This window comes from Aspergillus nidulans, chromosome VIII (assembly GCF_000011425.1).
Source record: "Aspergillus nidulans FGSC A4 chromosome VIII".
NCBI lineage: Eukaryota > Fungi > Ascomycota > Eurotiomycetes > Eurotiales > Aspergillaceae > Aspergillus > Aspergillus nidulans.
In genome coordinates, this window is record NC_066264.1 from 3,885,621 (window position 1) to 3,912,580 (window position 26,960).

The 26,960-nt window shown below is 50.5% G+C and overlaps 12 protein-coding genes across 12 annotated transcripts, besides 1 other annotated feature; 3 read left to right on the forward strand and 9 right to left on the reverse strand.

Moving 5' to 3' along the window:
- Positions 1–26,960: part of a sequence feature (contig 1.6 484..266891(-1)) that runs on past both edges of the window.
- ANIA_00313 (alpha/beta hydrolase) lies at positions 349–1,362 on the forward strand (the record flags this gene model as incomplete). The annotated part of the gene is made up of 1 exon (XM_652825.1): positions 349–1,362. One exon carries the CDS (start codon positions 349–351, stop codon positions 1,360–1,362), a length of 1,014 nt encoding a protein of 337 aa, XP_657917.1.
- On the reverse strand, positions 1,779–3,779 carry ANIA_00312 (rDNA-binding RNA polymerase I transcriptional factor; the record flags this gene model as incomplete). The annotated part of the gene is made up of 1 exon (XM_652824.1): positions 1,779–3,779. One exon carries the CDS (start codon positions 3,777–3,779, stop codon positions 1,779–1,781), a length of 2,001 nt encoding a protein of 666 aa, XP_657916.1.
- On the reverse strand, positions 4,724–5,990 carry ANIA_00311 (uncharacterized protein; the record flags this gene model as incomplete). Its single annotated transcript, XM_652823.2, has 1 exon — positions 4,724–5,990. Exon 1 carries the CDS (start codon positions 5,465–5,467, stop codon positions 4,724–4,726), a length of 744 nt encoding a protein of 247 aa, XP_657915.1. The 5' UTR covers positions 5,468–5,990.
- Positions 7,737–9,727, reverse strand: ANIA_00310 (rRNA-processing protein PWP1). The gene is made up of 2 exons (XM_652822.2): positions 9,311–9,727; positions 7,737–9,250 (listed from the first exon to the last, which is right to left on the reverse strand). The coding sequence occupies exons 1-2, from the start codon at positions 9,553–9,555 to the stop codon at positions 7,888–7,890; spliced, it is 1,608 nt and encodes a 535-aa protein (XP_657914.1). The 5' UTR covers positions 9,556–9,727; the 3' UTR covers positions 7,737–7,887.
- On the forward strand, positions 9,904–10,290 carry ANIA_00309 (COX assembly mitochondrial protein; the record flags this gene model as incomplete). The annotated part of the gene is made up of 2 exons (XM_652821.1): positions 9,904–9,937; positions 10,001–10,290. 2 exons carry the CDS (start codon positions 9,904–9,906, stop codon positions 10,288–10,290), a joined length of 324 nt encoding a protein of 107 aa, XP_657913.1.
- Positions 10,578–11,687, reverse strand: ANIA_10052 (rRNA-binding ribosome biosynthesis protein UTP23; the record flags this gene model as incomplete). Its single annotated transcript, XM_652820.2, has 3 exons — positions 11,594–11,687; positions 11,429–11,518; positions 10,578–11,371 (listed from the first exon to the last, which is right to left on the reverse strand). The coding sequence occupies exons 1-3, from the start codon at positions 11,679–11,681 to the stop codon at positions 10,578–10,580; spliced, it is 972 nt and encodes a 323-aa protein (XP_657912.2). The 5' UTR covers positions 11,682–11,687.
- Positions 12,129–13,527, reverse strand: ANIA_10064 (uncharacterized protein; the record flags this gene model as incomplete). Its single annotated transcript, XM_050610984.1, has 2 exons — positions 12,910–13,527; positions 12,129–12,849 (listed from the first exon to the last, which is right to left on the reverse strand). The coding sequence occupies exons 1-2, from the start codon at positions 13,386–13,388 to the stop codon at positions 12,129–12,131; spliced, it is 1,200 nt and encodes a 399-aa protein (XP_050469259.1). The 5' UTR covers positions 13,389–13,527.
- Positions 14,053–15,652, reverse strand: ANIA_10065 (uncharacterized protein; the record flags this gene model as incomplete). Its single annotated transcript, XM_050610985.1, has 3 exons — positions 14,053–15,084; positions 15,144–15,347; positions 15,401–15,652. 3 exons carry the CDS (start codon positions 15,650–15,652, stop codon positions 14,053–14,055), a joined length of 1,488 nt encoding a protein of 495 aa, XP_050469260.1.
- ANIA_00307 (F-box protein) lies at positions 16,209–17,420 on the reverse strand (the record flags this gene model as incomplete). Its single annotated transcript, XM_652819.1, has 2 exons — positions 16,209–16,355; positions 16,428–17,420. The coding sequence occupies 2 exons, from the start codon at positions 17,418–17,420 to the stop codon at positions 16,209–16,211; spliced, it is 1,140 nt and encodes a 379-aa protein (XP_657911.1).
- Positions 19,556–20,927, reverse strand: ANIA_00306 (actin-related protein 2/3 complex subunit 2). Its single transcript, XM_652818.2, has 5 exons — positions 20,817–20,927; positions 20,073–20,743; positions 19,921–20,021; positions 19,821–19,869; positions 19,556–19,769 (listed from the first exon to the last, which is right to left on the reverse strand). The coding sequence occupies exons 1-5, from the start codon at positions 20,876–20,878 to the stop codon at positions 19,690–19,692; spliced, it is 963 nt and encodes a 320-aa protein (XP_657910.1). The 5' UTR covers positions 20,879–20,927; the 3' UTR covers positions 19,556–19,689.
- Positions 21,112–24,269, forward strand: ANIA_00305 (snoRNA-binding rRNA-processing protein DIP2; the record flags this gene model as incomplete). Its single annotated transcript, XM_652817.2, has 3 exons — positions 21,112–21,128; positions 21,192–21,446; positions 21,512–24,269. 3 exons carry the CDS (start codon positions 21,112–21,114, stop codon positions 24,129–24,131), a joined length of 2,892 nt encoding a protein of 963 aa, XP_657909.1. The 3' UTR covers positions 24,132–24,269.
- ANIA_00304 (metalloendopeptidase WSS1) lies at positions 25,329–26,548 on the reverse strand (the record flags this gene model as incomplete). Its single annotated transcript, XM_652816.2, has 3 exons — positions 26,149–26,548; positions 25,535–26,096; positions 25,329–25,493 (listed from the first exon to the last, which is right to left on the reverse strand). Exons 1-3 carry the CDS (start codon positions 26,430–26,432, stop codon positions 25,329–25,331), a joined length of 1,011 nt encoding a protein of 336 aa, XP_657908.1. The 5' UTR covers positions 26,433–26,548.

The window sequence follows — 26,960 nt, forward strand, 5'->3', positions numbered from 1 at the left end:
ATCTCCGCAGAACAGTGTCCGCACTGTCTCGGCCCTCTTGGCTGCACTACACTCGCCTTGGCCTCAACTTATCGCTCTATTTTTCCCTCTCACAAACTAGCTCGTTCTTTTTATTTCCCTCGATTGCCTAATCATCCCCTACTCGCAGGATCGAGTTCTATCTTCTTCCAAGTTCTTTCTACCGTTTTTTTTTTTTTTTTTTTTTTTTTTTTTTTTGATTTTATCCGCCCGGCTGCAAGAGACCGTTCGAGGTCCCTTGCTTATCCTAGGTACCGGGTCCTACTACTTGACTCTAGTTCCGTTGCTGCTACATTCTATACGGCTGTCCAGCTGCATGAAGTTGCAGTCATGACGACTTCGCGCTGGTGGCTATATGTCCAGGCGGTCTTCTGGCGTTGTCTGATGCGCCTGGGCATGATCTTCCATAACATTCCGCATCCACGGCCTCCGAGTCCATCGTTCTCGCGCTCCTTCCCGTCCGGCTCGTCGAAAGTGGTTTTACAATTCTACTGTCCACCGGGTTACTCTCAGACCCGTAAGGAGGGCCGTCGGCTGCCGGTGGTCGTCAACTTTCACGGAGGCGGATTTACGCTCGGAGGTCCGTCAGACGACTCCAGATGGGCGCAGGCCGTCTTATCCGAGGTTGGCGCTGTCGTCGTTAGCGTGGGCTATCGCCGGGCGCCCGAGCATCCGTTTCCCGCCGCGGTCGACGACGGAGTTCTAGCCCTGCAGTATCTGGCCAGTCACGCGGTGGAGTTAGGCCTGGATATCTCTCGTATTGCCCTCAGCGGATTCTCCGCCGGAGGCAATCTGGCTGTAACCGTGCCTCTGCGTTTTCGGGATATGCTGATTCAAGCGGAACACGAGGGCTGGCTGAGCCGCGCTGACTCTACTGTCCAGCTGGTGTCTCCGACTGCGAGTGACTTGCATATTGTTGCGCTCTTCTGCTGGTACCCAATCCTCGACTTTGAGGAGCCCCGTGAGCATCGTCGTGCAATGAGCATCGAACCCAACAAGACACTTCCGTCTTTCTTCACAAACCTCTTTGACGAATCCTACCTCCCAGATCTTGAGCAGCGAAAGTCGCCGTATGCGTCGCCTGTGCATGCCACAGACGACGCGCTGCGCGATTCTTTGCCCCACGATATCTTCTTCTTCATCTGCGAATGGGATATGCTGCTAAACGAAGGCCAGTTGTTTTGCCGTCGACTGCAGGATATCAACAAGCACGTGCGGGCAATGATGGTCGAGAAGGCGCGGCATGCTTGGGACAAGTCGCCCAATCCCTTCCGCAATACCACGGAAGTGAACATTCTCTATAAAGACGCTTGTGCTGACATGAAAGCAATTTTTGAGAAGTAAACTCTTCTCAAGTCCGTATTTTCAAATCACGTCCATGGTTATCATTTCGTATTCTTAGACTCTGGTGCAGGCACTATCAACGGCATGGCGTTTAGGTTAGATGGCTCTGATATTGGAACTTCATTGTACAGTAGTACTTCCAGCTGCAGATCACCGAATATGATTATTTGCTGCGGATCTCCTAAGGTCAATTCCTCGTTTAGGAACATTCGATGGATCTTCGTATTCGACGATGATTCTGCTCGTTGGATGAATGCTACCAGCCGCTCATATCTTATGGAAGGTAATTACGGACTATTATCACAGTAATAATATCATATTATCGAAATTGAAATCATGATAAATCATTATATATATTTCCGATTTTTTTTGCCGAGCATTTCTGAAATGATAGTAGTATGTACTACAAACTTAATCTATTCATGATCTGTTTCCGTCCCATCGCTCAGGTCATCTTCATCATCGGAGAGCTCTTCAAGATCATCACTATCATCGTCATCATCACGATCATCAAGACCAGGAATCCCACGCCATTCAACATAATCGCCCTCCAACCATCTTCGACTCCGGGGCAGCTGATACGGGTCGAACGGAAAGTAAGCGTCTAGCTGGTAGCCCAAGTCGTCGCCGGCGCGGGTCTCACGCTCGACATGGCTATAGCGGGGATCTGAGAGGGCTGCGATGTTGCGATATGTAGACATGCGAAGACGCTTGTTTGTCTCAAGGATGGTAAAGACGTAGATGAAATTGAGGTGTTGTGACATGCGGGCGAATTGGGATACGATGGCCGGGGAGCAGACTTTGAGAGGGTTGAGTTTGGAAAGGATGGCTTTGTGGAGGACATCTCGGATGGAAGGGGGAAAGGTGATGTCTTCGGGTTCGAGTTCGTCGATTTGTTCGGGTGTGTCTCCTTCGATTGCGGCTGTTGTCAGGTCGCGCCAGCGAAAGCAGAATATGTAGAGAAGGGCTTGGGCGGTTGAGTAGAAGGGCCCGAAGCGACGGAGGTCAGGCCCGCGGCAGGAGGGCTCATAATCAAGACGAAGATTGTTGAGGTGTGTGCCAAGGAGGTCGAAGACGTCGCGGACAACCTCGCTGGAGATGTGGGCGCCACGAGCAACGAAGCTGGCGAGATACGCGGCCGCGGATTGGCGCAGAATGGCGGGCTGCGCTTTGTTGAAGATGAGCTGGACGCACGTGGCCGCGAAGCGGTCGACCAGGATTGGTGAGGATTGTGAGAAGTGAAAAAGGAGGAATTGCGAATGGCGAGAGCGGTAGGTGGGTAGAATGATAGTTGAGAAATGGCTGAGGAGCAGGTCGAGAGCATTTTCCTTGTCGTCAAGGGTGCCTGATGTGAAGGGTGGTGCGTAGTATTCGAACAGTGTGTCAATCATGCCGTCCAGTTTGAGGATGTTCTCCTTGATAGTCTTCAAACGTCGAGATTCCGGCTCAACAGACTCGTCGCTTACGACGGAAGCGTTGTCATCGTCATCTTCATCGTCCAGGTCCTCAGCAAACATCACAGCCTCTGGAGAAATGGCGTGCAGGACTTCCTCGCCCTCCTCATCTTCCAAGTCTTCCATATCAACCTGGATTTGGACGTCGATCTTCACCAGCTTTTCAGTGATGAGAGCTAGAATATCGGCTTGGAGTTCAGGAGCATAACGGATGACTTTAACGAGATTCTGCGTATAGGCGATGTTCGCTTTTGCTGAATCCGTATCAAACGGAAATTGGGAAGATATTATCTGCGAAAGAGAGCCACTCCCAGACGGAACAAGCTGCAAGACATGGCGCATCGCCATATGAACGCGGGTGTAAGCTTCAGCGGGATGGACGTGCGGATAACCCGGTAGCCTCCCTGTTCCCCTAGGAAGCTCGCCCATGTAATTTGCCAACATCTTAAGTACAGAACCCAGATAGCTTCCCTGCGCAGCTGCAAGGTTTCCCAGAAACCGAATATATAGCTTGATGTACGACTCGTCGCGCCCGAGCCACTCGCTGTCCAACACGGCTTGAACTAGCCCATTACAGCTGCGATCCAAGGCCGCCACGTTTGACAATAGACCCATGAGATGATGTTTCAGTGTAGTGTGTGTAGGTACATTTGATGGCGGCATGCCGTTCGCGTCCAGCCGCCGAGGGTTGATGGAAAAGACCTCCTTGACGCGGTCGTAGGCTTCGCTATCGCCTCCAGAAACATGCCGTTGAATCGCCCGCCGTACCTCCTCTCGCACGACGGCTGCGCTCTTATCCGTTGTCCATTGACTCCCTCCTTGTGTTTCAGCATTGTATGAGATTTCCCGCATTTCCACGTCTTCATCGAACTGTACTCGGGTCTTTTTTCGTGGGCTGGGCTGTCCGTCCGCATCAGAGGCGATAGAGGAAGATGGGGAAAGGGATAGATCCATTTCCTCCATTCTGTGTTTCAATCCGGCAGCTGATGTCGGTGTCTTAGATGTTTTCAATATGGACGCTGGTGATGATGCTGCTATCATCTTAGACGGTGTGTGTGGTCCCGTCGCTGGGCCGCGCGAGGCACTGGCGAGGGAGACCATGGGTATCAAAACAGTTATTCAGATTTAACTCTTGAGAAACAAATGCAGTGACAGTGACTGCGTCATGCAAAACGCTCCTTCAAGTGGCTCCAAAGGACAATCAAGGAAAATGGAAACCAAGCACACGACAATGCAGAGGCTACAAAAGGCTAAGTGTTCGGGGAAGAAAGATGCACCGAGAGCGTCATCGGCCTGTCCATCACACTCAGGAAACCAAGAAATCAACTCCTGTACGTGATATGGAGCGGTTGCTCAAGGTGCTTGAAATCCTGGAGAATAGATGATGAAAAGTCGGAAGAGAGCAACGTCGACCTCGAAAGACTCCCCAAGCGGAGAAACAAAAAGTGGACTCAGCTCGATTTTTTTTTGTGGGGCACGTGGAGCCTGAGGCCGTGATGGCCCGTGACCAGCGCGATTGAACGCGACCCAAACCCTACATATTTCCTCTTCAGGTCATATTGACTTTACACCTATACACGGCAACAAGTAGGGAGTAAGTTCCTTTCTGTTCATTTTTACTAAAAACTATGACAACCTATCTGTCTTTAATTCGACGATACCCACTCAGACAGCGCGTAGTGCCCATGAGGCACCCGAACAATAAGCACATGAAACAAAAAGACGTTCTGGGGTATTGTGCCGTAGCAATACCCCCAATGGTATATAGCGGATAGCGAACGAAAACACTAGTAGGGGTCGTAAAAGATCGGAATTAGTTGGGTCGTAACAAAAGGTGACGCCGGTTGCACACCGGACGTTGAGCCTCTTTCGTCCTCAGGAGTCCAGAGGCGTTGAGCTTTGATTGATCATAGCCACGATGTGGAAGCTATCGGGCCCAGCCGATCATTGAAGATGCTGCCATAGAGGTCTTCAATCTCCACTAGATAATCATTCACGGAAAATTTCTTGAGTCCCTTTCTGCGCAGAATCTGCTCTTCCTCGTCAAACAGAGGGGCGCCTCCAAATTCCTCGACCACTTCGTTGACCTGCTCCAACTCTTTGCCGAACGGGTGAGGCTCCGCATGATAAGTATCGTAAGCTAGCCGTTCTGGGTTGCTACTGGAGCTCGGCGGAGGAGACATGCGCTTCAAGGAACGCTGGCGCGCCAGCTCTTGGTGGTTCCGCTTGGTGTGAGAAAGAGCACGCCTGGGAACCATTGGGGCATCATTTGAAGACGTAGTCGATGATGAAGAGCGCGGATGGCTGGTCACAGTTGCGGACCGTTTTGGAAAATACCCTGACAGAGGATTCGGTTCGATGGGAGAATCATCAGGTGTAGTAAGCGGCGAGGAAAAACTGTGCTGGCTAAACGAACGATCCGAGTCATCAGGTGACTGCAAAGACGAGGTGGAGGACGACGATGCCGAGTGGAGATCTGGTGCATTATATGCAAGCATGTTCGTCGTTGACAATAGTTCGACCGGCCCAGAGATCTTGCCTCTCTTGATCGTACCGGACGAGAATTTTACCTGGCCTTCACGATATGGCATCGGCGAGGAAACTTCAATGCGCTTTGAGCGCTTGGTAAACGCCCTAGTAAGTGTCGACATGCTGGTCGAGTGAGGATATATTGAACGATGGAACCAAGTCGAGAACTAATAGCACATCGAGAGCTGGGACAACCAGGATATATGCTGCAGCCGGTTTCCGAATCTGTCGCTGTCGCTCAACGCCCTTCTTGATATTATATTCTTGGATGTTCGTTTGCGATGCCTTCGCCGGATAGTAGATATCTTAGCGCGGAGGTAGGAATGCGTGGTGGCCGATCGCAGATGTGGAGTTCGCAAGGAATGGAAGATCAAATAGCGGATTTCCGTTATCAGATTCGTAGCAATCACGTAGGTCAAAGAGTGTGGCCTGAGTCTCTTTTGCGCAGCAGAAGAAAAGTAGTCAAAGATCGTTTTTTTAAAAGGTCCTCTCCGGAGAGTGTGAGCTGCCTGACTCAAGGGATGTCAGAGTTGCTGCAGCAAAGCACAGCAAAGCAAGATTGTACAGTGAAGATAAAGCGGACGACCAGGACCGCGAAAAAGAAAAGAAATAAACTGAAGATATAATCCTGAGGGCAGGACGTAGAGGAAGGAAGGACTGCCTGATCAAGGACTGGAATGAAAGGAGAGAAGAGGAGGGAATCCAGGGAAGAAGGGCCCTGAGGGGAGCAGAAGGCAAAGGAGGAGTGGAGGCGGCGAGGCGACTCGCGACAGTTGAGCGTTCGCTGTGGAGGGACTGGGCAACCAGTCACTACCGTATCTTTTGCTCTAACTTTTGGTCCAATTCAACCAGAAACCCAAACACGCAATCCAGTTCACGGTCGTTAATCGCCTTCTGTTCGCTTGCTGCTGAGAGAATTTTCTGGCTTTTCAGGACGAACCACGGTTGCTTTGCAGGCAATACCGTGGTTTGCTTAAGGGCTTAGAACGAAACGCCAGGCCAAAGCCAGACCCCTTCAATCAATTTTGCAGCAAGAGTTTCGGTGTGCGTTCGCCCGACAAATGACCAGGCCAGCTGATCCAGGTCAAGAGTGGGAAGACGACTTTCGCAATCCTCAATCTGTCACACTCACCGACCACGTCCGATTGTCCTCTCGAGAAGTCAACCGAGGAAACTCGAAAAGCGACGTCCTCGAAACTGACGTGGGATAAGGATTGATTATTGGCGGAGTCGTGATGGCCGATTAATCCTACTCAAGCAGTTTGGACCAGTCATCGACCGCCTGATCAGCCAAAATTGTGCTTGCAGTCGCGGTGGTTTGTTTTTTGGCGCCAGGAACGGGAAGGCGGCGGCCTCTAGAAACGCCCATCTGCTTCATGGGTGGAGGATGAAACAGCGATTTTCCGCCGACTCGTCTCAGACTAATAGCCTCGCTCCTGGCGCCTGGCATTCATTTTGCAGTGAGGTCTCGGAGGAAGAACCTGATCTGGACCGCTAAGTAAGGAGCCCGGGGCTCTGGCAGCGTAGCACATTCGGCGTATCTACGGGTGTGCACCCAACAAATTCACCTGAGGAAAAGCAATGGGTGTCATCTGCGGTGTTGGCCAGGCACAAATCATCCCGACTGTGCCCGCTAGCCAATTATGTCAATGCTGGCCAGACAAGGCGCTCCCCCACTGCACTGCGTGGAGCGGGGGCCGACCCTGAAAGCCCACCGTTTGCCCGGCCTGGACTCAGTACGAACTTGCTCTGGGTGTCTAATTCTGGTTGATCTCAAAGTCGATCCATGCCAGTCAAACTTGGATTTTCGTCAGAGTCTACCCGCAGAAAGGGACAGCTCTTGAAACAGCGCATCTGGCGACGGTTCATGCAACTGACCGCAAAACTGCCGGCTGATAGCACCCGAGGACGTGAAGTCCACGGGCCAGCGCACGGGTCATGCCTGGCCTGCTTGGCCTGCTTGTGCCTACTTCGTTGTATTACTCGAACAGGGGTTTGAGGAACAGACGGACAGTGCTCGTCGGTTCGGACTATTAGGATTTCATATTGTCATCCATCACAGTACTGGTGTCCATTATCCGTACGGGCTTCCATCAGCCAACATGGTTAGTTCTTCCATAGTTGGAGCTATACTCGGGTCCGAAGTACTTCCGTCCTATAATCAGGCCCTTAGTCATCAACACTGGCGGCCGCGGTAAAATTCAGTAGTTAGGCTAAGTATAATAACGTTATACACTCCGTAGACATACATCCCTGTTTGGAATACGCATCTATAGAGTATCCATTATTATCATTATGCGTGACAGCGTCATAGAACCCATTGGCTCTAGGATGAATCTTATACTTCACAGATTAGACGTAGGATTAGACGTAAGTAGACAGTCAGAGCATCTGATGTGGGTATCTAACTTTTCATTAAAAGCGGATGAAAGCTATGACAGTTACGAAGACGCGCTATATATGGACGGAGTAGAAACTATCAAAAAAACAGCCGTCGCCTCAGTAAGCCATGCTCATCTTTAGACATAGGCAAGCCTCGCATCTAATCCTCGTCCATCGACTCCCAACCATCCGCACCACCAGCCGCGCCAGTCTCCGGTGCACCATCATCATCCGACTCATCCTGATCAGGCTGCATACCAACCATACGCTCCTGCACCTCTCCTTGAAGCGACGGCAGCCGAGACACAAATGCCCTCCGAACAGCAGCATTAGTAGATGTATCCCAGATCTGGACAGTGCCCTTGCTTCCAGCCACAGCCAACCGGAAGCCGACTTCTGCGTCCGGCGCGAAGGTCGTCGAGAAGACCTTGCCGACCTCGAGTTTCCGCGAGACGACCATGCTCGGCTTGTCGTTCTCCACGTTCCACAGCTTAACTTGTTTGTCTGTAGAGCCGGTTGCAAGGAATCCGGGGATGGCGGGATTGATGTCGAAGGAAGATACGGAGGAGTCGTGGGCCTGCAAAGACCAGACAGGCTTAGAGTCCTTGGGGGTGGCGGGGACGTTACGGATATCGTAGCGGTAAACCATACCGGCGTCGGTAGTGGCATAAAAGTAGTTGGGATCGTGGATGTCCCAGCGCACATTTTCGACATCGGCATCGACGCCCCAGCGAGCTTTGGAGTCAGGGGCGCGCATGTCCGCGGCGACGATTGTTCGGTCGTAGCTACCAGTGAGGAGGACGGTAGATTCCTTAGGGTGCCAGTCCAAGGAGCAGACCTTGTCTGTGTGGTGAGTGTATGACTTGGCGCTCTTGGCTGTGTTTAAGTCCCAGAGCTTAACGGTGCGGTCCGCGGATCCGGAGGCCAGGAGGTTGCGATGTTGTCTGTTCGCAGCGAGGGCAAGGACAGAGTCAACGTGAAACTCGTCGTTCGCCTTGACCTTCTTCTTCTTCCTGGGCTTCTTGGCGTCGGTATCTGCATCTGCGCCGCCCTGGCCAAGGATGGCATTTGGGTACATCGAGTCAACGACATCTAGATCCCAAACTTCGATATCGGGCTCCATCGTTCCAACAGCGACGAAATTGCCTGTCGCGCCGCCGTTCTCGCCGGATTTTCCAACGGGGAAGTCCAACCATTCCAAGCACAGCGGGATAGCCGGTAGCATGATATCGTGGTGAACGTAGAGATTGTCCGCCTCGTCCTCATAGACATAAACCTCGAGGTGGGCTACCTCGTCCTCGACCTTACCCGCCAGCAGCAAGTTATCCGTTGGAAGAATCTGTAGTTCCTCACGCTCTTCGTCCTCCTCATCCTCAGGAACAACCAGGTAGGGATCCTCCTCATTGGGTTGATGGTATGCAAGCGACTTTACGTTGCCGAACATGGTAATCTTCTCGCCATCCTCATCCACCTCGTCGCTATCGTAGTGCTCGAGGTCATATTCTTTCAGGTCGTCATCGTCACTATCCATCAATATTAGCACCACCAAAGCTGTCGACAAGCACGTTGTTTTGGCTTCTTACATCTTCACAGGAGCATCCTTCTTGTTGTCCTTCTCTACATTGTCCTCCTCCATAGCATCCTCATCTTTGTCCACAACAGGGCCATTACCCTGCGCCGCGCTCAAATCCTCGCGTGCATCTTCAAGCTGCATTCGCGCAAGTTTTGATATGCGATCCATCTCCTTCTCATCAATTTCATACTTGGTCGGAAACTGGGCTGCGACGCCGCGCCGCACCCAAGCGGAGGTGGTAATCATAGAGGACATTGGGAAATAGTTTTGAGATTCAGCCCAACAAATAAATCAGATAATTAATGGGCTCGACGCAGGTGCACAATCCTGCAGCAATATAATGAGAAGCTGAGCCAAGATAAGGCTCGAAAATGCTTTTTATTTTCCTCCACACCTTTGGGGAGATCTTGCTTCCCGTATGTTTCCCGTCGATTTTTTTTTTTTGAGCGGGACACCGTTTGATCCGGCAGAACAGCTCACCGGAAATATTACCGCCCTATAATCAGTCCACTCAGGCGTCGGATCTATCCAAGGCAAAATGGACGCCCGGCCACAGGGAATGAACCCTCGATTTCAACAAAAACAAGATAATCAGTTGCCAAAATGCATTCGCATCTCCATACCCCATACAACATTAGTACGTCTCCTGATATCTATTGTTATCAACGGCACTTGGGCGCTGGCTAATCCTAGCCTCCAGACTGCGAGGAGATCATGACTGCCCTCGACGAATGCCACGCAAAAGGCTTCCTGCACAAAGCTCTGGGAAATTGCAACGATATCAAGCGCGACGTGAACAAATGTCTTGCTGGCGAGCGGTATGAGCGCGCAAAGCGCAATCGGGAGGATGCGCGGGAAAAGAGGAAGCGCATCGAGAAGATCTGGGCGGATGAGAGAGCTGCTGCGCTAGGACCTAGCGCTTGTGAGGGTACTACTTCTCCTGCTGCTGCTGCTGCTGCTGCTGCTGCTGCGGGAATGGAGAAGCAGTGAGTGGTCGTGATCCGATGTTTTAAGAAGTGATCTCTCTCTCTCTCTTCTAGAGGGGTCTCTGGATATGGATGTGTATAGTACTTGCATGGGTTGGGTGTTTGGGTGTTTTTATCCATCAATTCTACTATGGTTTCTCTTCTCATCATTTCGGGGCTGATGATTGTTATGGATAAGAATGTACGATACTATTTGCTGTATCTGATACTGATTCTGCTTCACCCAACCAAACGCCATACCGATTCGAAAAGTTGAACAGGAAGAAAGGTTATTTTGATATGGCACATCGACTATTGGTCCGTCGCTTCAATAGGCGCGGTAGCTATCGCCTCAGTCTCATCTCCACCGGAGTCGCCCTGCTTCGCGCCTTTATGGTGTCGCCGTCTCCTCTTTGGCTTTGGCGCAGCCTCTCCGTCCTCTGCTGCTTTCTCAGAGTCCCGTTTCTCAGCCTCATCACGTGGCCGTTCCCTCTCTGCCGTAGCTTTCTGTTCAACCCTCTTCTTCGGCTTCTTCACGCTCAACGGATTCGGCCCCTTCGCTTTCTTCGGTTCCCTCTTCTTCTTCTTCTCCCCACCATCTGGGCCACCACTCTTCTGCACACTCTGATCAGTCAACCCCGTCCGGAGTTTATCCTCCTCAACCCCCTCCCTAATACCCTCAGAAGGTGCACTCATCGGCTCTAATATCATCACAGACCGCTTAACATACACGATCGGCACACCGGGTATAGAGCGCGCACCGCGTCGAAGCGCCTGCGCACGTTTCAACGCCTGTAATCCATCATCGGCATCCCGTTTACGCTTCTTCCCTATCTCTTGCTGCGTAGCCGAATTAGACTTTGGGGCTGGCGGGTCGGCCGTCGCGAGGATATAGTGTTCTTTGTTCCGCTTGACGTCGGAGAGAGGCGAGAGGAGGGAGAGCAGACAGCTTGTTTCGTCGATGGGTGTGGAGTCTTCGTTGTGCGAACAGTGACGGAGAGGGAGGGTTGTTGGTGGGGGAAGGAAGTCGGGACGGATGGGATTGTTCGTTCGTGGATTCGTTGGCTGGCCAGCCATTATCGATGCGAGTGAACATTTTGTTAATACTGCCGGAGATGTCAGTTCACGCAATCGTATGTGGAGGCAAGCAACGCAGAACGTACATGGCTTGACCTGACCCTGTAATGTCCGTTCCAGAGCAGGTATTAAGTCCATTTTGAATGAATGTACTGCGCGAAGTAGATTCGAATCGACTATACACATGAAACTGTATGTTAGAAATAGTTGTTCCTTCGCTACCTGATGCCGCGGGAAGGAGGTACACATACCGAGAACCTGGTACGGCTCGCGAAAGCCGAAAGCCAGTTCATACTGGTGCATAAGCTTGCGATACTTCTTCGAGCGCTTTGCCCTCATCTTGACTGTTCTTGTAAATTTGTAGATTAATGACTAGATTGAGCTTTGTTCCCCATCGGAATTTTTTGTCATTCCATCTTTTTTCTGCCGGGCGGAACAAACCTGATATCGTATGGTCCGTGCGCACTATCTAGAGAGCTGTACGAATTGAAAGATTGACGTATAAATTGATGATGCCCCGAGGCTCTGGTAAATCATTAATATGTTATAAAACTCCCGAGTACCGACAAATATGTCCAGACCGCCAGACCATGCAAATGCAACACTCGATTATTGTTGCCGTCCTCCATATACCAACAAATGCAATGTCTTCGAATTCGTATCACGTTAAATTGAACAAAAGTCAACCAGCCGGCTGATTCTCAGCCAACCTCGTATGGCTCGTTTCTGCTTCGCCGATACGCCTCCTGCACATTCCAATAACCACACTGATATCGTCCATCTTTCCTATCGAAAATAGTCAGACGATGGTTCTGATGAGTCAAATATGTAGTCAGACTCACCACCCTGAATAGCCAAACCCTCTTCAACCGCCTTCTCCATATAAGGACTCTCGGCAAACGGATCCTGAGCCACCGCAAGCGCAGACTTGAGTAGCTCCCTCGCCAGGAACACCATTTGCTCTTCCGCCAGCACTGCCGGTGGTGCCCACTCGAGCTCCTTGTCATTGTATCGGCCATGTTCCCATTTATCGAGACCCTCCAGCGTGATTGATAGGACCTCATGCTCCCAAAGATTATCTAGCACTCCGTCAGAGACCGCGAGAACTATATCGCCCTCCTCCAGGTCGACTAGCGACAGCACTGCGTCTTTTTGTGGCGTGTCCATGCTATTTGTCCCCAGCTGCATCGGACAGTCAAACCAGTGCCATTGTTCCTCTGTTCGGAAAATGACCTTCTTCTCGCTAGGCCGGATAACCAAGACCTTGCAGTCCCCTATATTCGTCACGTATAGTAATGGCTTCTCGGTGCCGCTGCCATCTAACGTTTTGTGCAAGAGGGCGGTTACCGACGTCGTCGTGCCGAACCATTCGCTCGGAGATGTTGTAGCTTGTGTCGTCTCTTCGTAGGCTCGTTGTAGGTATGCAATCGGGTCAATAGCGGCATCTGGACTGGGTATCCGCTCGACCTCCAGAGCCCAGAAATGTAGTATAAGCCTGGACCACAGTCTGTACAACGTGATTAGTGCGGTTAAACTTAGCATATAGGTCATAAGCAATAGCACATACGCAGCATGGCCTCGCGGTTTTGTCGCCCACGCGCCTACTCCGTCATTCACCCCCAGGAAATTCTCGGTAACCAATACTGCGTCATCACCGTTATTTAAGCCGCGAATCAGCTCCCCTTTGACGGACAGCCTCTTATCCTGACTGTGGTAGTGTGTCGTCAGCGGATCGGAGAATGAGTGAGATGGCGGAGACAGAAAAGGCGGTGGAAAAGGACGGGATGTTCGTTTGGCACACAGCGCGTAGCCCGTCTGGAAGTAGAATGGCGATTTGAGTATGGGGAAATGCGGGCTGCGATCGGGAACAGGGGTGGTGATTCCGTAGGACGGCCAAACGGCGCGATGATAGCGCCGCACCAGGGTCTTCTTGAGACCCCAGCTCCACCGTGGGTCGATCGGGAGCGATGAGGTCGCTGATGCACGCAACAGCGACGAGGAGGACGACGATACTGCGGAGGGAGTCCCAGGAATCCTAGGCACCATGCCCGCAAGAGAGGATGTTGTCTATTTGTTTCCGAGTATAGCACAGGCTCTTTCTCCCCGAAGCGCACTCTCCACAACAATCAATATGTGGCTAGAGATAAGCTAACGGTGGGAAGGGTGGGAGGTTGATTCTTTATCCGGGAGAGCCTTGGGGAGGTTCGTTGTCGGAAGGGCGGCTCTCTGGAAGAAAAGGTTGACAGATGACGCTGTTTTAGCCCGACCCATCGCCCAGCTTTTTGAGCCAGTGATAGTCGCTAAAAATGCCTGCATGCGATCTCTGTTGGATAGTCTGTGTTCTACTCTGTAGATTGTGGACTACGGGCGGCGTTTATCTAGTGTCTTGCCAGTCTGTGCTCACTGCTCACTAGCACAGCTGACAAGAGACCGTTTTCTCCACTTTGAACTGTGTCAGAGTTCATCAGCAAAAAGTACTGGAATTTAGGGCCAGCCTAAGCAACATGGGATTATGAACATATTTGTAAATGGACTTTTGATCGTAGATGGGACACCGACAGCCTTCTCATTGACTCGACCAATCTCGCCCGCAGTATCGTTGTCAAAGTTATGACGCTTTCCACAAGAAACGAACCCACTCAGTGCCGATCCACTATCCTCCACAACATTATCACCTGGCTTATCAGCAATACGATATCGTCTTGTCTGTTCAGATTCCAGCGCCGTGTGAGAAGATGTTGGCGGACCGCTGCTTCCGAACCTCTTCTATGAAGATCATGGTTGCGCGATCAATCTCCGCTGTAAGCTCTATGTCATCAGCATCGGGCCGGACAGATGCGATTCCATGGAATATCGCTTTCGCAAGGGCACTACATCGGGGACCAAAAGGGAGAGGACCAACGCTGTTTCGGCGTTTTGCGACCATCAGACTCAGCAATCGCTCAGAACAGGGGCAATGACGCTCCACGTCTTGGGTGCAGTCATGAGCACAAATGCATACAGAACGGCATATGCACTTCCTCTCGCGGACGAGATCGATCAGGCGGCGCCGGCCCTCCGTACGACGCGCTTCTCCGACACATTTGCCTTCCAACTTCGCCAGAGTGGCCTGGCGATTGTCCATAATAATGTCGCGTTCTCGGATAGACGTAGGGATAGTATCTGGTTCGATAAAAGGAAGTCTCAACAAGGGAACTACCTGCTGCACCGCCGGCTTGGGGCTCAGAGAAAGATATTTCTCAGACTGGAGAGCTAAGACATTCTCCGGCGGCATCTCGTACAGCACGGATGCTTTACCCCATTTCTGGCGAAAGTTGGATGACTTGTCGCTGACAATTTTGATAGCATGTTGGCGGTACCCTATGAGATCGTCCAGAACGAAACCCGCGTCCTGAATTTTGTCAGATGCGCGACGAATAAAGTCCAACTGATGTTGCCGGACGAGTTCCTTGTTGAGGTTGACGCAAATAGTAGATCCATCCAGAGCCTGTTTGCAATTGAAGAGGATTTTGCATAGCTGTCTGGGTTCGGGAAGGATGAAAGTGCTGTTGGTGGCCAGTCGACGAACTTCTAAAGTAAATGAAGCACATAGGTCGGCGGCGGCAATCTCCATGATGAGTCTTGCATATACAGCATAGTATAAGCTTTCTGTGTTATCGATCAGGTCTATGATTGAATTAGAGACTACCAGTTCTTCGGCGCGTTTCGTGTGAGCCAAGATGCCGTCGGGGGTGTCTTCCAACTAATAAACCGGACCCCTTCGTCAGCATCTGAAGGGAGCGTATTGAGCTGGTTGCCTACCTCAACCCCATAATGCATGAAAGCCATCACGACGACCTTTGAGACTGCGTATACACCAGTCCATACAGATAGGACGCTACCAAGCCAGTCGCAAACGCTGTCATTCTCGAGTTCATCCAGATATTTGACGTACGGGGAGAAGATATTCCAATCTGGCGCGCTCACTGTGTAGGGAAGCGGAGGACGATCACTCGGGCCCATGAGCTAACTTGTTAGCCATTGCGGTATTAGCCCAATGTTCGCTCCGCTCAACTTACTGCAGACGCGTATGAGCCTGCTGTACTGTCCGATGACCGCAACCGAAACCCATCGTGCTTCTCTTGTTCGAGAACCTCTTGTGAGTACTTATAAAATCCATCAGTGTGTTCGTCAGTAGGGGAGGATCCAGGGCCACCCCAGCTCGACTGAGAGCGAGAGCCTGTTGTCGTTCCAGAAAGAGATTCGCGTTTGGGGAAGAATTTACGTAGAGTGAGGTCCCAGAAATGAGAGTAGGATCTGTTGCTGCCCATGGTGGTTAACGGGTGGCTTTAGTTGACTCGGCTGACTTCACTGACGGTTTTGAGAGGCTGTAAAACGAAAAGCAAGAGGAGAGATTCATAAACACTTGAATGCGCTGTCAAGACCTCAGAAGGAACAATGAGTTTGCAAATTAGTGAATAGGACAAGTACAGTGAAGAATAGTCTGCTTGTTGTGACCGGAAAGGGTGGCAGGCACCTTGAACACAGTAAGTCCTTCCTCTAATAGAGCATCCACAAGAACACCAGCTGGATGCAGAAGTCAATAAATCCAGCCAAGGCTCTCAATTTCGGGCTTCATGGAAGGAAGGTTCTTGGTCCTGTGTAATTCGCTTGTTGTGAATAATAATCTGCGCATTTCACATAACCCTCCTCACCACGCACACAATACACTTGAGACAGCTAGGAAAAAGCGACATCAGGGGCCAATAACAACAGCGCTATGGACTTATTTCTCTATGCACCTTTATTATATCGATCTTGTTCTAGGTGGAATATCGTCCCATCCGTGGCAGCAGTCCTCTGAGCAGGATCACTGCTAACATGAGATCACTTCCACCTCGGATCCACTGCAATGGGTGTGTTTCCATCATAGGGGTCATAGGGCAGGATGACTTCTGGAATCTTCCAGATGATCTTGTTTGCTCGATCGATCAGCTTTGATGGGATATGTGTGCTTTCGCTAAATGATAATGACTGCAGCAAACGTCAATAACCAACTTCAATGACCGGCCTACGAAAGGAGAGAATGATCGAATGCGAACTCACCCGAAGATTACTCAGACTTCTCACCCATTCGAAACCGGAGTCCAGCTCTCCGTACGACTGATGGTTGCATTCGTCAATGGGGTGCTCCAGTAGTCGATGGCAATGCTCCAATGCAAGAACTTCAAGGTCTGCTCCAGGCGCTGGACCATCAAGCCGAGTTTCGGAATCATCCAAGTCGCTGTTTAAACCGCCGAGCCAGTAGAGGAATTCAGGTGTCGCGCCTCGACAAGTCCTCAGCTTTAGGGTCGTCAAGCTAGGGTTCCTCTTCACGAGCATCATCAGTTGCCACGGTGTTATCCCTGCTCGCTCCAAGATCAAGCACTCGAGATTACATAGTCCGATATTCTTTGTCCTACCAACTCCAATCAACGAGTTCCATCCCTCGTTAGCAGGGGCAGGATGCAGCCATATACTTGGACGCATCACTCCATCTCGGATATGCGGGTGCTCGAATCTCAGAGCGAGTGAGCGGAGAGTATGTTGGCAATACGACCCCAGCGCAGTTGCGCCCTCTAGGTTAAGATCATATGCCATGAACTCGAGGTTTCGTAGCGAACGTCCGTATCGCTGCAGAACTCTGGCAAATATCTGGTTTTGTAGGCGGATCATTCGTTCTTGTGTCTGAGGTCTGTCATGCTGCGTCAGGATTTGTTGGTCCGGGTTGATAATCTGACGAAGGTCTCTGCGCAATGGCCATTGTTTTATCGCCCTTTTTTGGTGCTGGACGATGGAAATCGTATAGTTGTGCTCGGTCTCGTTATCCACCCAGGCACTGCCCAGTTGTTCAGGGCTAGCCCATCCCGCCTGAAGCAGAGATATTATCGAATGCACTCGTTTCTCAAATACGCCTAGTCTTAAGCGTCTAAGACTAGCTATGTGATATTCGTTGTTCATACGACTGGTAGCACCGAATGCAAGTAGGTCATTGAAGGAAAGATTTGATAGTATCTGTAGGACTACTTCGGGGGGTAAAAGTCGAATCCAGTCCGTCATTGAGGACTTGCACCGCCGGCATTCGAAGGCAGACTGAATATTCTCTGACGTCGGTTTGCCGAGCTTTATGTCCCTATCGGAGTTGCAATTGATATTGGCAGTGATTTCCCGGCCAGGTACGCCGAGCGGCCGAGCCCTAAGCAAAGGGCAAGGACTTTTGAGTCCGTGTAAAGATTGAGTAATGTCGCACAAGAGATGCCTCTAGCTGTCGTACGAAACCGTTGGAGGTCGCAGATAGGTTATAGTTTCGTAAGCAACAGGATGATCATAGGTGAAACGATATGAAAAGGTGCTCGATTCCGGGTGCCGACTTTATATACTGAGAGGTAGATTAGGGCAAGGCCGACGGACTGGACCGGGAGGTACGGCGGTACAATACTTACAAGTCAACAAACAAAAAAAAGAAGAAAAAGAAGAAGAAAAAAAAAAGTGATAGAGACCGGTAGATGCCTCGTCAACTTCAGGAAATGTTTGTAGATAGTGATACTGTTGAGGTTTCGGATGACAGGAACAGAAAGCTCTAGGGTTTGACAGGTCTCATTCTTGGCTGCGATGATGATCCACGAGCGAGTGATAAACTCGTCAGCTAGTTTACCAGACCCGTGGGCCCGGAAGGGCCTTATTTATGTGGATGCAAAAGCAAAAAAAAGACTTCCAGACCATTCGCCAAAGCTGGAAGGATTCCTGGCTTTTGCCCAACACTGTCATTGGAAGACCATGGGACCTGGGTGACCGATCCCCGAGTCAATAGTATATAGAATCAGCAACAAAGTGTAGCCTATCGTGCCCCCGTTGCAGTCTAGACCTTTGAGTAGTCCGCGGATGCGTTAGAGCAGGCAGGCTGCAAGGTATAACCTATATGAACATGGACAAGGAATGCAACATTTGCTACGTAGCGTGACTCAAGTCACATCCAGCTTGATGTGACCTAGATGGTTAGTCCTATTTTTCTGGCTAGGGCCGGTGGCAGGACGCGGTCGATGAGCAAGCGTGATGTTTAAAAGCAATTATGCAGGCTGCAGCAGACTAAGCAACTGGCAACCGCATCAGCAACCAAGTCAAGATGCTCCAGAATGGTCTCCTGTTGGCGGCGCAAACCGTTTAGTAATATTACTGTTAAACTGGCGAGGCTCATAGCACGCCGGATATCAAGGGATCTTCGCACACAGTTCTCGCAAAGATCTCGCATTTTGAATCTTCGGTTCGGTCAGAGATACTTGGACTACCCAGAAATTGCCGAGACCTGCTAAGGCACAGAAGAGAACAGTGAGAGTCGTCGCTTAGACGGGGATCCAATGCCTCGCCGTCTTTCAAGGAGGTGTAGACTGTACGCAGCGATGCGGGAACCGTGCCACTCTGAACCATTGCGCTGGGCCAGGCTGTCCAATAGAAGATCCTGCTAATCTCGCTGTCGGTCAATTCTCAAGTCTCGAGTCACAGGAAGGAAGACGCTGATCCCACCGTTGAGACCCCGAGATTTTTGCGAGATGCAGGAGAAGTGAGCTAGCGAGGGATCAAATATGTCAGCAGCGTGCCAGGGGGCAAGCCAACAATTCGGCTGTATGGCTGAAATTCAGCCGAGCTTGCTTTTTAGCGGGGCTATACCCGTCCTCGAGCCAGCTAGAATCCAGCTCGCTCTTTGTTCTTCCGTATGCATTCGATATTCGGTTTGAAACTGCCAATCCCTTTAGGCTATAGCCAACAAGCTGTCACATCGGTCATGCATTTTGATTCGTCTATCGGACGGCATACTTGAGACAAAGGTTGGGCCACGTTCTTTAATCTGGGACTGGACTGCAATGGTAACCTGATAAGCTCCGGGGAAAAAGGGCCGAGGAAAATTAGTTTTAGGCGAATTGGAGGACCAAGAAAAGAAACGCTCGGTGCGGGGGGAACTATTGTATCCAACGTTATGGGCAAGGGTGCTATTGTCAAGACCAGCCAGAGCTAGACATCTTCTGAAAGACGCATTGTCCAGCATATCAAGGTAAAGGGCCAAAGTCCATTTAACCTTATTGCAGAATGTCGTCAATCTGGTTGACTGCTCTCCATCTTATTCCTAGTGGACCGTCGGCCTTTTCGTCGCAATATAGCCTTGATCGAGCAGGATCTACACTTATTTCAGAAAGAGCATGGAATAGAACCGCAATATTATTGCAGCTTGCAATCTTTGAAATAGCCCATCGTCTATTAGATTGTCACAGTACCCCGTTTCTGTGCTTCAGGCTGCAATGTACATTTGAACACAGGCAATGTCTCCAGTATATTCCTATCCCTGAACTCGGAAAGTGCGTCCGCTCGCCGTCTTCCTTTCTCGCTCCTCGTTCTCAGGTCTTGCTCGGTTGAGGACTATCTTTGGTTAGTTGAAACACAGGCAACTAAAATTGAACCAAAACGTACCCTGGAGAAAGTCGGCAGTTCGCTTGCGCATTCGAGTGTGGATGTATGCCTTTATCAGACCATCAGCAAGATGCTATTTATGTAAGAGCAGGTATTTCACCTTAGATGCTTTGATGTGGTAGTGGAAATAGTCGCGGAAGGTCTGGATGTGTGAGATATTTTCTTGACGTCGCTGCGGTGTTAAATGACGAGGGAAGAGAACTGTCTCCAGTCAGTCATCGGGACAATTTCAGACGTTGAGAGAGCTCATACCAAATGTGATGTAACTGATCTTGCCGTCACCAGCGTCCTGTAGACCAGGAACGCCAGCCAGTTCGAGCGGAGGGTCGTTGCGGAAAAGGACTTGAGGCGCATTTTGCAAGGTCGCTACACGTCGTCGGGCATCGACGAACTCTTGTAGGAAGACCTTGCCGAAAATACGGTCTGTCTCCTCCCTGAAGACCGTGCTGAAGATCACAGTCACTCGATCATGACTAGCCTTGATATAAATTGCCTCTTCTTCCCGATAATGAATCGCCATGACTTCGCCTCCCTCCGCAACACCCGCTGGCGCAGCCTCCGAAGTGTACTTTGAAGCTTCCTCCGCCAGCTGCGCGAACTCATCGAACGCCTTCTCGAACGGAGCGGCCATTGCGTTGCGCTTCAGCAAAGCTAGTCGTGTGATGAGGTCCTCTCGCGCTGTTTGGTCATCGGGAAGGTTCTCCAAGTCGATCAAGACGGAAAAGTCGTAGCCTGGCTCGGGGGCGACAATGTAGGGGCCGTATTCCCTTTCCAGAACCTGTTGGGCACCATACTGCACCAGTTCTCGGAAACATTTCACATTGAGGGAGATGAGAATCTTTGTTTTGACCTCCGGGGTCGATAAATGGAATGTGACACCGTCGAAATCCGAGACGATCTGGTCGATGGACACCGGCGGGGCTCTGGAAGCAGCGAGCTGTCAGCTCAGGAACATGTGTATAGAACGAGGGGAAGTAAACGCGGGGAGGAACACACCCAGAGAACCGCTCCGTCAGGAGTGACCGGATAAGAACATTCTCATAGTCCAACAGAAGCATTGTTACAGTCACAGCAAAGAGTTGTGAATTAAGTCTGAGTTCCTTCTCCTCTCTCCTGCCTAATAGACAGAGTGACGTTTCTTGGTGGTTGGTCCGCCAGCTCGGGGGCACAACGAGGCGGTGGGGAGTGGCAGGTCTGGTCGCTGTTGCGCGCCGTAATATTTTATGGCCGCTTTTCCGCACCTATCGATAGCAGTGCACCAGATTTTTTCTCAAAGCACCGGCGATTCACCATGGTGAAATCATATCTGTGAGTTCTGGAGTTGGTTATTTCTTATATGCAAGGTATATTAGCTGACATTAAGGCCTTCAGAAAATTCGAGCACTCGAAAACTTTCGGGGTTATCACCTCCGCATCGTCGAATGCGATCTGGGTGCGGGACGATGCAATCGCCGGGATTTCACGTCAAACAGGCGCTGGACGTAGTGTGGTTGGCGCAGGAGAGGAGGTTTTGTGCTGGGATATAAAGAAGGGCGAATTGCTGGGGAGATGGAAAGATTCTGCGTGCAGGGCGCAAGTCACTGTCATTACCCAGAGCAAGACGGATGAGGATATTTTCGCCGTTGGGTAAGGGCTCACCAAGTGCATCTGGATCCGGAGCAATACTGACATCACTTTTCTCTCTGATTTAGCTACGAAGATGGCAGTATTCGATTATGGGATTCAAGGACCGAGACGGTGATGATCTCTTTCAATGGCCACAAATCCGCTATTACCCAACTAGCGTTCGACAATGCCGGAGTTCGCCTTGCAAGTGGCTCGCGGGATACCAATATCATTCTTTGGGATCTAATTTCAGAAGTTGGATTGTTTAAACTGCGCGGGCACACAGACCAAATCACCTCTCTTCATTTCCTCGTCCCAACACTCGAGCTGTTGAATGAAGCTGGATTGAGCGAACATGCCGGTTTCTTAATCACGACCGGAAAGGACGCATTGATCAAGGTTTGGGATTTGGCATCACAACATTGCATTGAAACCCATATTGCACAGTCAAACGGGGAATGCTGGAGCCTGGGTCTTGCCCCAGATCAGAGCGGCTGTATAACGGGCGGAAATGATGGCGAGCTGAAGGCCTGGTCCATCGACGAGGGTGCGATGATTGAAATCTCCAAAGAGAAAACCGGTTCGGAGAATCGCAGGATCTTGGCTGATAGGGGATCATTCTACCGCAACGGAAAGGATCGAACGACTGGAATCAGCTTTCACCCCCGAGCAGACTATGTGGCTTTCCATGGCTCAGAAAAGGCGGTAGAAATTTGGCGCATCCGTTCTGAGACCGAAGTCCAAAAAAGTCTGGCAAGGAAGCGCAAGCGAAGAAAGGAGAAGGAAGCCCAGCGTGCGGCAGAAACGGGCGAGACCGCGGAGAAAACTGAGAACGGTAAGGCGGAGGATGATGTTTCGACCGCTCCTGTTACTGAAGTCTTCGTGTCTCACACGATCGTCAGGACGGGCGGTAAGGTTAGGTCTTTCGATTGGATAAGGACCAAATCGAGCGGAAAGATTCAACTCCTTGCTGCTACTACGAACAATCAATTGGAGGCCTACAGCGTGACCACGTTGAATAAGAAGAGCAAGAGCGAGGGTGATGTGGAGTACAACCGAACGCTGGCTATCGATATACCAGGCCATCGCACAGATATTAGATCCGTCGCCTTGAGTTCGGATGACCGAATGCTGGCTTCTGCCTCCAACGGGAGTCTCAAGGTCTGGAATGTTCGGACACAAAACTGCTTGCGAACTCTAGAATGTGGTTATGCACTATGTTCGGCTTTCCTTCCGGGTGACAAGATTGTCGTGGTTGGCAACAAGGACGGGGAGCTGGAAATCTTCGACATTGCCTCGTCAACACTACTAGATACGATCAAAGCACATGACGGGCCCGTATGGTCTTTGCAGGTGCATCCCGACGGCAAATCGTTAGTTAGTGGCAGCGCAGATAAGTCCGCGAAGTTCTGGAATTTCCAGGTCGTGCAGGAGGAGATTCCTGGTACCAAACGGACAACACCGCGGTTGAGGTTGGTTCATACGAGGACACTGAAGGTCTCAGATGATATCCTGAGTGTCCGGTTTTCACCCGATGCTCGCCTGCTGGCAGTTGCACTTCTCGACAATACCGTCAAAGTGTTCTTCAACGATTCGCTGAAGCTTTTCTTGAACCTCTATGGCCATAAACTACCCGTTCTAAACATGGATATCTCTTGGGACAGCAAACTTATCGTCACATGTTCAGCTGACAAGACAGTCCGTTTGTGGGGTCTGGACTTTGGTGACTGTCATAAGTCATTCCTCGCGCACGAAGACAGCATTATGGCCGTGGCTTTCGTGCCCAGCAACAACGAAGGCAACGGTCACAACTTCTTCAGCGTCAGCAAAGACCGCGTCATCAAGTACTGGGACGGCGATAAATTCGAACACATCCAGAAGCTGTCTGGCCACCATGGCGAGATCTGGGCGATGGCAATCAGCCACACCGGCGAGTTCATTGTCACCGCCAGTCACGACAAGAGTATCCGCACATGGGAACAAACTGATGAGCAACTATTCCTTGAAGAAGAACGAGAAAAGGAGCTCGAAGAGATTTACGACAACAACCTCGCAGCCTCCCTTGAAGAAGAAGAAGGCGGCGCCGACGGCGAAAAGGCCGAAGCCGTGGATGCCGGGAAACAGACAACCGACACCCTCATGGCCGGGGAGAAGATCATGGAAGCGCTCGATCTGGGAATGGAGGATCTCGAAGTCATGCGCGAGTGGCGCGTCATAAAGGCGAAGAACCCGAACGCTGCACCTCCCGCCCGCAACCCACTGTACATGGCCCTTAACAACATCTCCGCCGAGCAACACCTGCTCAACGTCGTGCAAAAGATCCCCCCGGCCGCCCTGCAGGACGCCCTTCTTGTCCTCCCCTTCTCGAAAATCCCTGCCCTATTTACCTTCTTAAATATTTGGGCTAGCAGGGAGTGGAATGTTCCTCTTACATGCCGCGTGCTGTTCTTCATGCTTAAAACGCATCACCGCCAGATCGTTGCCAGCAAGCTGATGCGGCCCATGCTTGACAGTATTCGCTCATCTCTTCGTCGGGTGCTTACGCGCCAGAAGGACGAAATGGGCTTCAATCTCTCTGCATTGCAGTTCGTTGGCGAGCAGGTCAAAGCTCATGGTACAAAGGATTACATTGATGAGCAGGCTTGGGAGGAAGAGCAGCGAACAACGGGAACTGGTAAGAAGCGTGTCTTTTCCAGCATCGCTTGATGCGAGAGGTGAGGTCTTTTCTACTCTTGTACATTTGACGGAATCTGTAATGCATGTGCCTGGCGTTTCATCTAGAAGTATTTAGGACTGGGGCTACAAAAAAGTTATATATCCTGGAGTTATAATGAGAACAATCCATGTGTTTGATTCGACGTATATTCTACCTATTACGAACACGTATCTACCAAGCCATGGAGGCACGGAACCTACAACGTACAACGCACGATAGAGCCTATATTCATATTGAATAGTGTTAGCACCAGGATTCAACCCAGAACAATCGTAAAAAAGCGAAGGGGCAACTGGCAACCAAGCAACTAAGCAACCCCAAAAAAACCACCAGAATCCCAGGCGCAATCCAAGCGAAACACCATTCAGTAGAACCATTATAAGCACCGACGGCAGGAGCTTCTATTATTCAAGTCCCCTGCCATACCTCTTCCGGCTCTTCCTAAAAATATCGGTTCTTGAACAGTGTTCTCATCATTTTGGCGTTTCGTGGATTGCGCCGAGGCGGGCTTGTCGGGTTGATTCAATTTCTTTGATATAAGGGTAGGCATACCTATTAACTTCAATTAATATGCTCAATTGTTTTGCTCGGGCATTATTTTAGCTTTCCCGAGTCGTGGGTTGGGAAAACAGGTGCAGTGCAGTTGAAGAGATGTGAAAGAAATTTGAATGACATAGCTCGGGAGCTTAGGTTAACTTAGGTCGCTTAATCTGCTGAGTAAGCGGCAGGGGTGAGGTAGTTAACCACCACCATAGGTAGTAACTACTTACTATAAGCACCCCAATTGCTTTGGTGTTGTTACTTTATTATCCAGAGTGCTAAAATAATGTATTGACCAAATGAATAGTATTATATGTTATTTATACGCTACTTAAGATGCAAATCGAGTTCAAGTGAATTCGTAAGTCATAGTGTACGGCCCAAATGCCAGAACTAAACATGAGCCCTAAGAACTGACAATACACATTTGTTGCAATGCCCATATCCTAACTCATGAAGTTTCTTTCATCCTGCCGCAATTTGAACAAGTCCACCACTCTGTTTCCATGAAACTACCGCAGGAACTGCATAACCACCCCAGCGGTTTTTTCTGAGCATTTTTCTCAAGGGTGGAAAGGGATTCAACAGCGCTTCTTCGATTTTTGAAAGACCTCTGCCCGACTGTGCGATTGATAATGCCTTTATTTCTACTGGGCGTAGTCGTGGAGCTGGACCTCGCCGTGCTGGGGGGCCCAGAAACCGACCGGGAAATGACAGGCCGAGGACGTTCGGATGCACATGCATCGCAACACAGAAAGTTGGATGGGTTTTCCAGCGTGCAAACCGGACAAGTCCAAGATTCGGCATACAAGCTGTCATCCGTTGTAAGGCTGGCAGGGTCTTGTCCACTAACCGGCAGGCTTGGCTTGCTGTGTTCAGGTACCGGCGGAGGCGTGAGGGTTGTTCGAGATCCTGCTGGGTTATCCTGACTTGGGGGGATATACGATGGTCCGTACTTCTCCCTTTCTTCTTCCTCAATTAAATCAATATAGACCTGCATGATCGCTTGTTCGTTTGCATCATCTTCCTCGGCCTTTGTTCGGAAGCCATTCCTGGAAGCCTCCTCCGCGAGCTCAGTGGAGTTGTCAGCTCCGGAGGCACAACCCTGAGTCACTTCTATGCGTCTTTGAGCTGCATCAGCTATGACCTTTCGCATATCAGCTCCTCGCGCTGGACCTGTCCCTCCCACTCGCTGGCCTGATCCGGCGTAGAGAGTTCGCCTCTGCTCTGCAGCAGCTCTGGCTCTCCTACGAGCCTCATCAATAGGCACCTTCGCTCCGCCCAAACGCCTTCCATGTGATAGAAAGCCTTCGCCGGTGTAGCCTTTCATGGTGAGTTCTGTATGTTCATCGCGTAGTTGGTTCCAGAGGGCATGGAACTGTTGGTTGTGTGGGCCGTGTACAATATGGCACAGTCTGTAAGGTTAGCGAGGCAAATATGCGATCCAGAGATGTTCAGTCTACTCACTCGTGTAGCATGGTGTCTACTACCTGATCAAGCGGTAGAAACTGGCTCTGGTCCCCGGCATGTCGGAGGCGCAGACAGATCTTCTCCCCACCGTTGACATTAAGGCCAAGAAGGTTCCGCTGCTGTGGAAAGAACTCGCAGAGTGTTCCAACTCTCCATGACCGTCGGCGCATTATCGGTCTTACCAATGAAGCTATCTTTCGAAGGATTAAAAGGGCCTCCGACTCCCTCGGTCGATGCCTATCGTGCTGGTACACGCCCACTAGCGGGTCTAGTTCACGCATAATGAAGTCTGGAGAGACCGGTCCGACAACTAAACCAATAACCGAATATAATATTGAGGGAACGAGAAATACTGCCCAAGGACCCCACGCCTCACTTGTGAAGCTACGAGATGTTCATCTCTCGATAATGCTGTGTCAAAGCCACAACTGGAGTTATCGTCCAGAGTACGCGAAGAAATAAGCAAACGCCGGAGGCCCAAGAAGCTACCAGAAAGCGCTACAGGTGTATATTGACCAAAATGCTTTTTTATCGAGATGGCGATAATTATTAATAAATCCAGGCATCCATCAGCACACGGTTGCCGCTAAGCACGTGACTCTTGCGCGACCTGAGGCATCGTTTCTGTCTCTCATTTTCATAGATTCCGTCCTTTTGTTTTATATTCTCCTTGCTATATATAGGCATAGTAAGTCTGAGGTATATTAAAGTAATGAGTATTAGTTATGACCGTAGACGAAGAATCTGAATTTCATAACAGAGTGGTGCTCTGAAGTATATAGATAGTTCAAACACTGGTAGTACTCTGC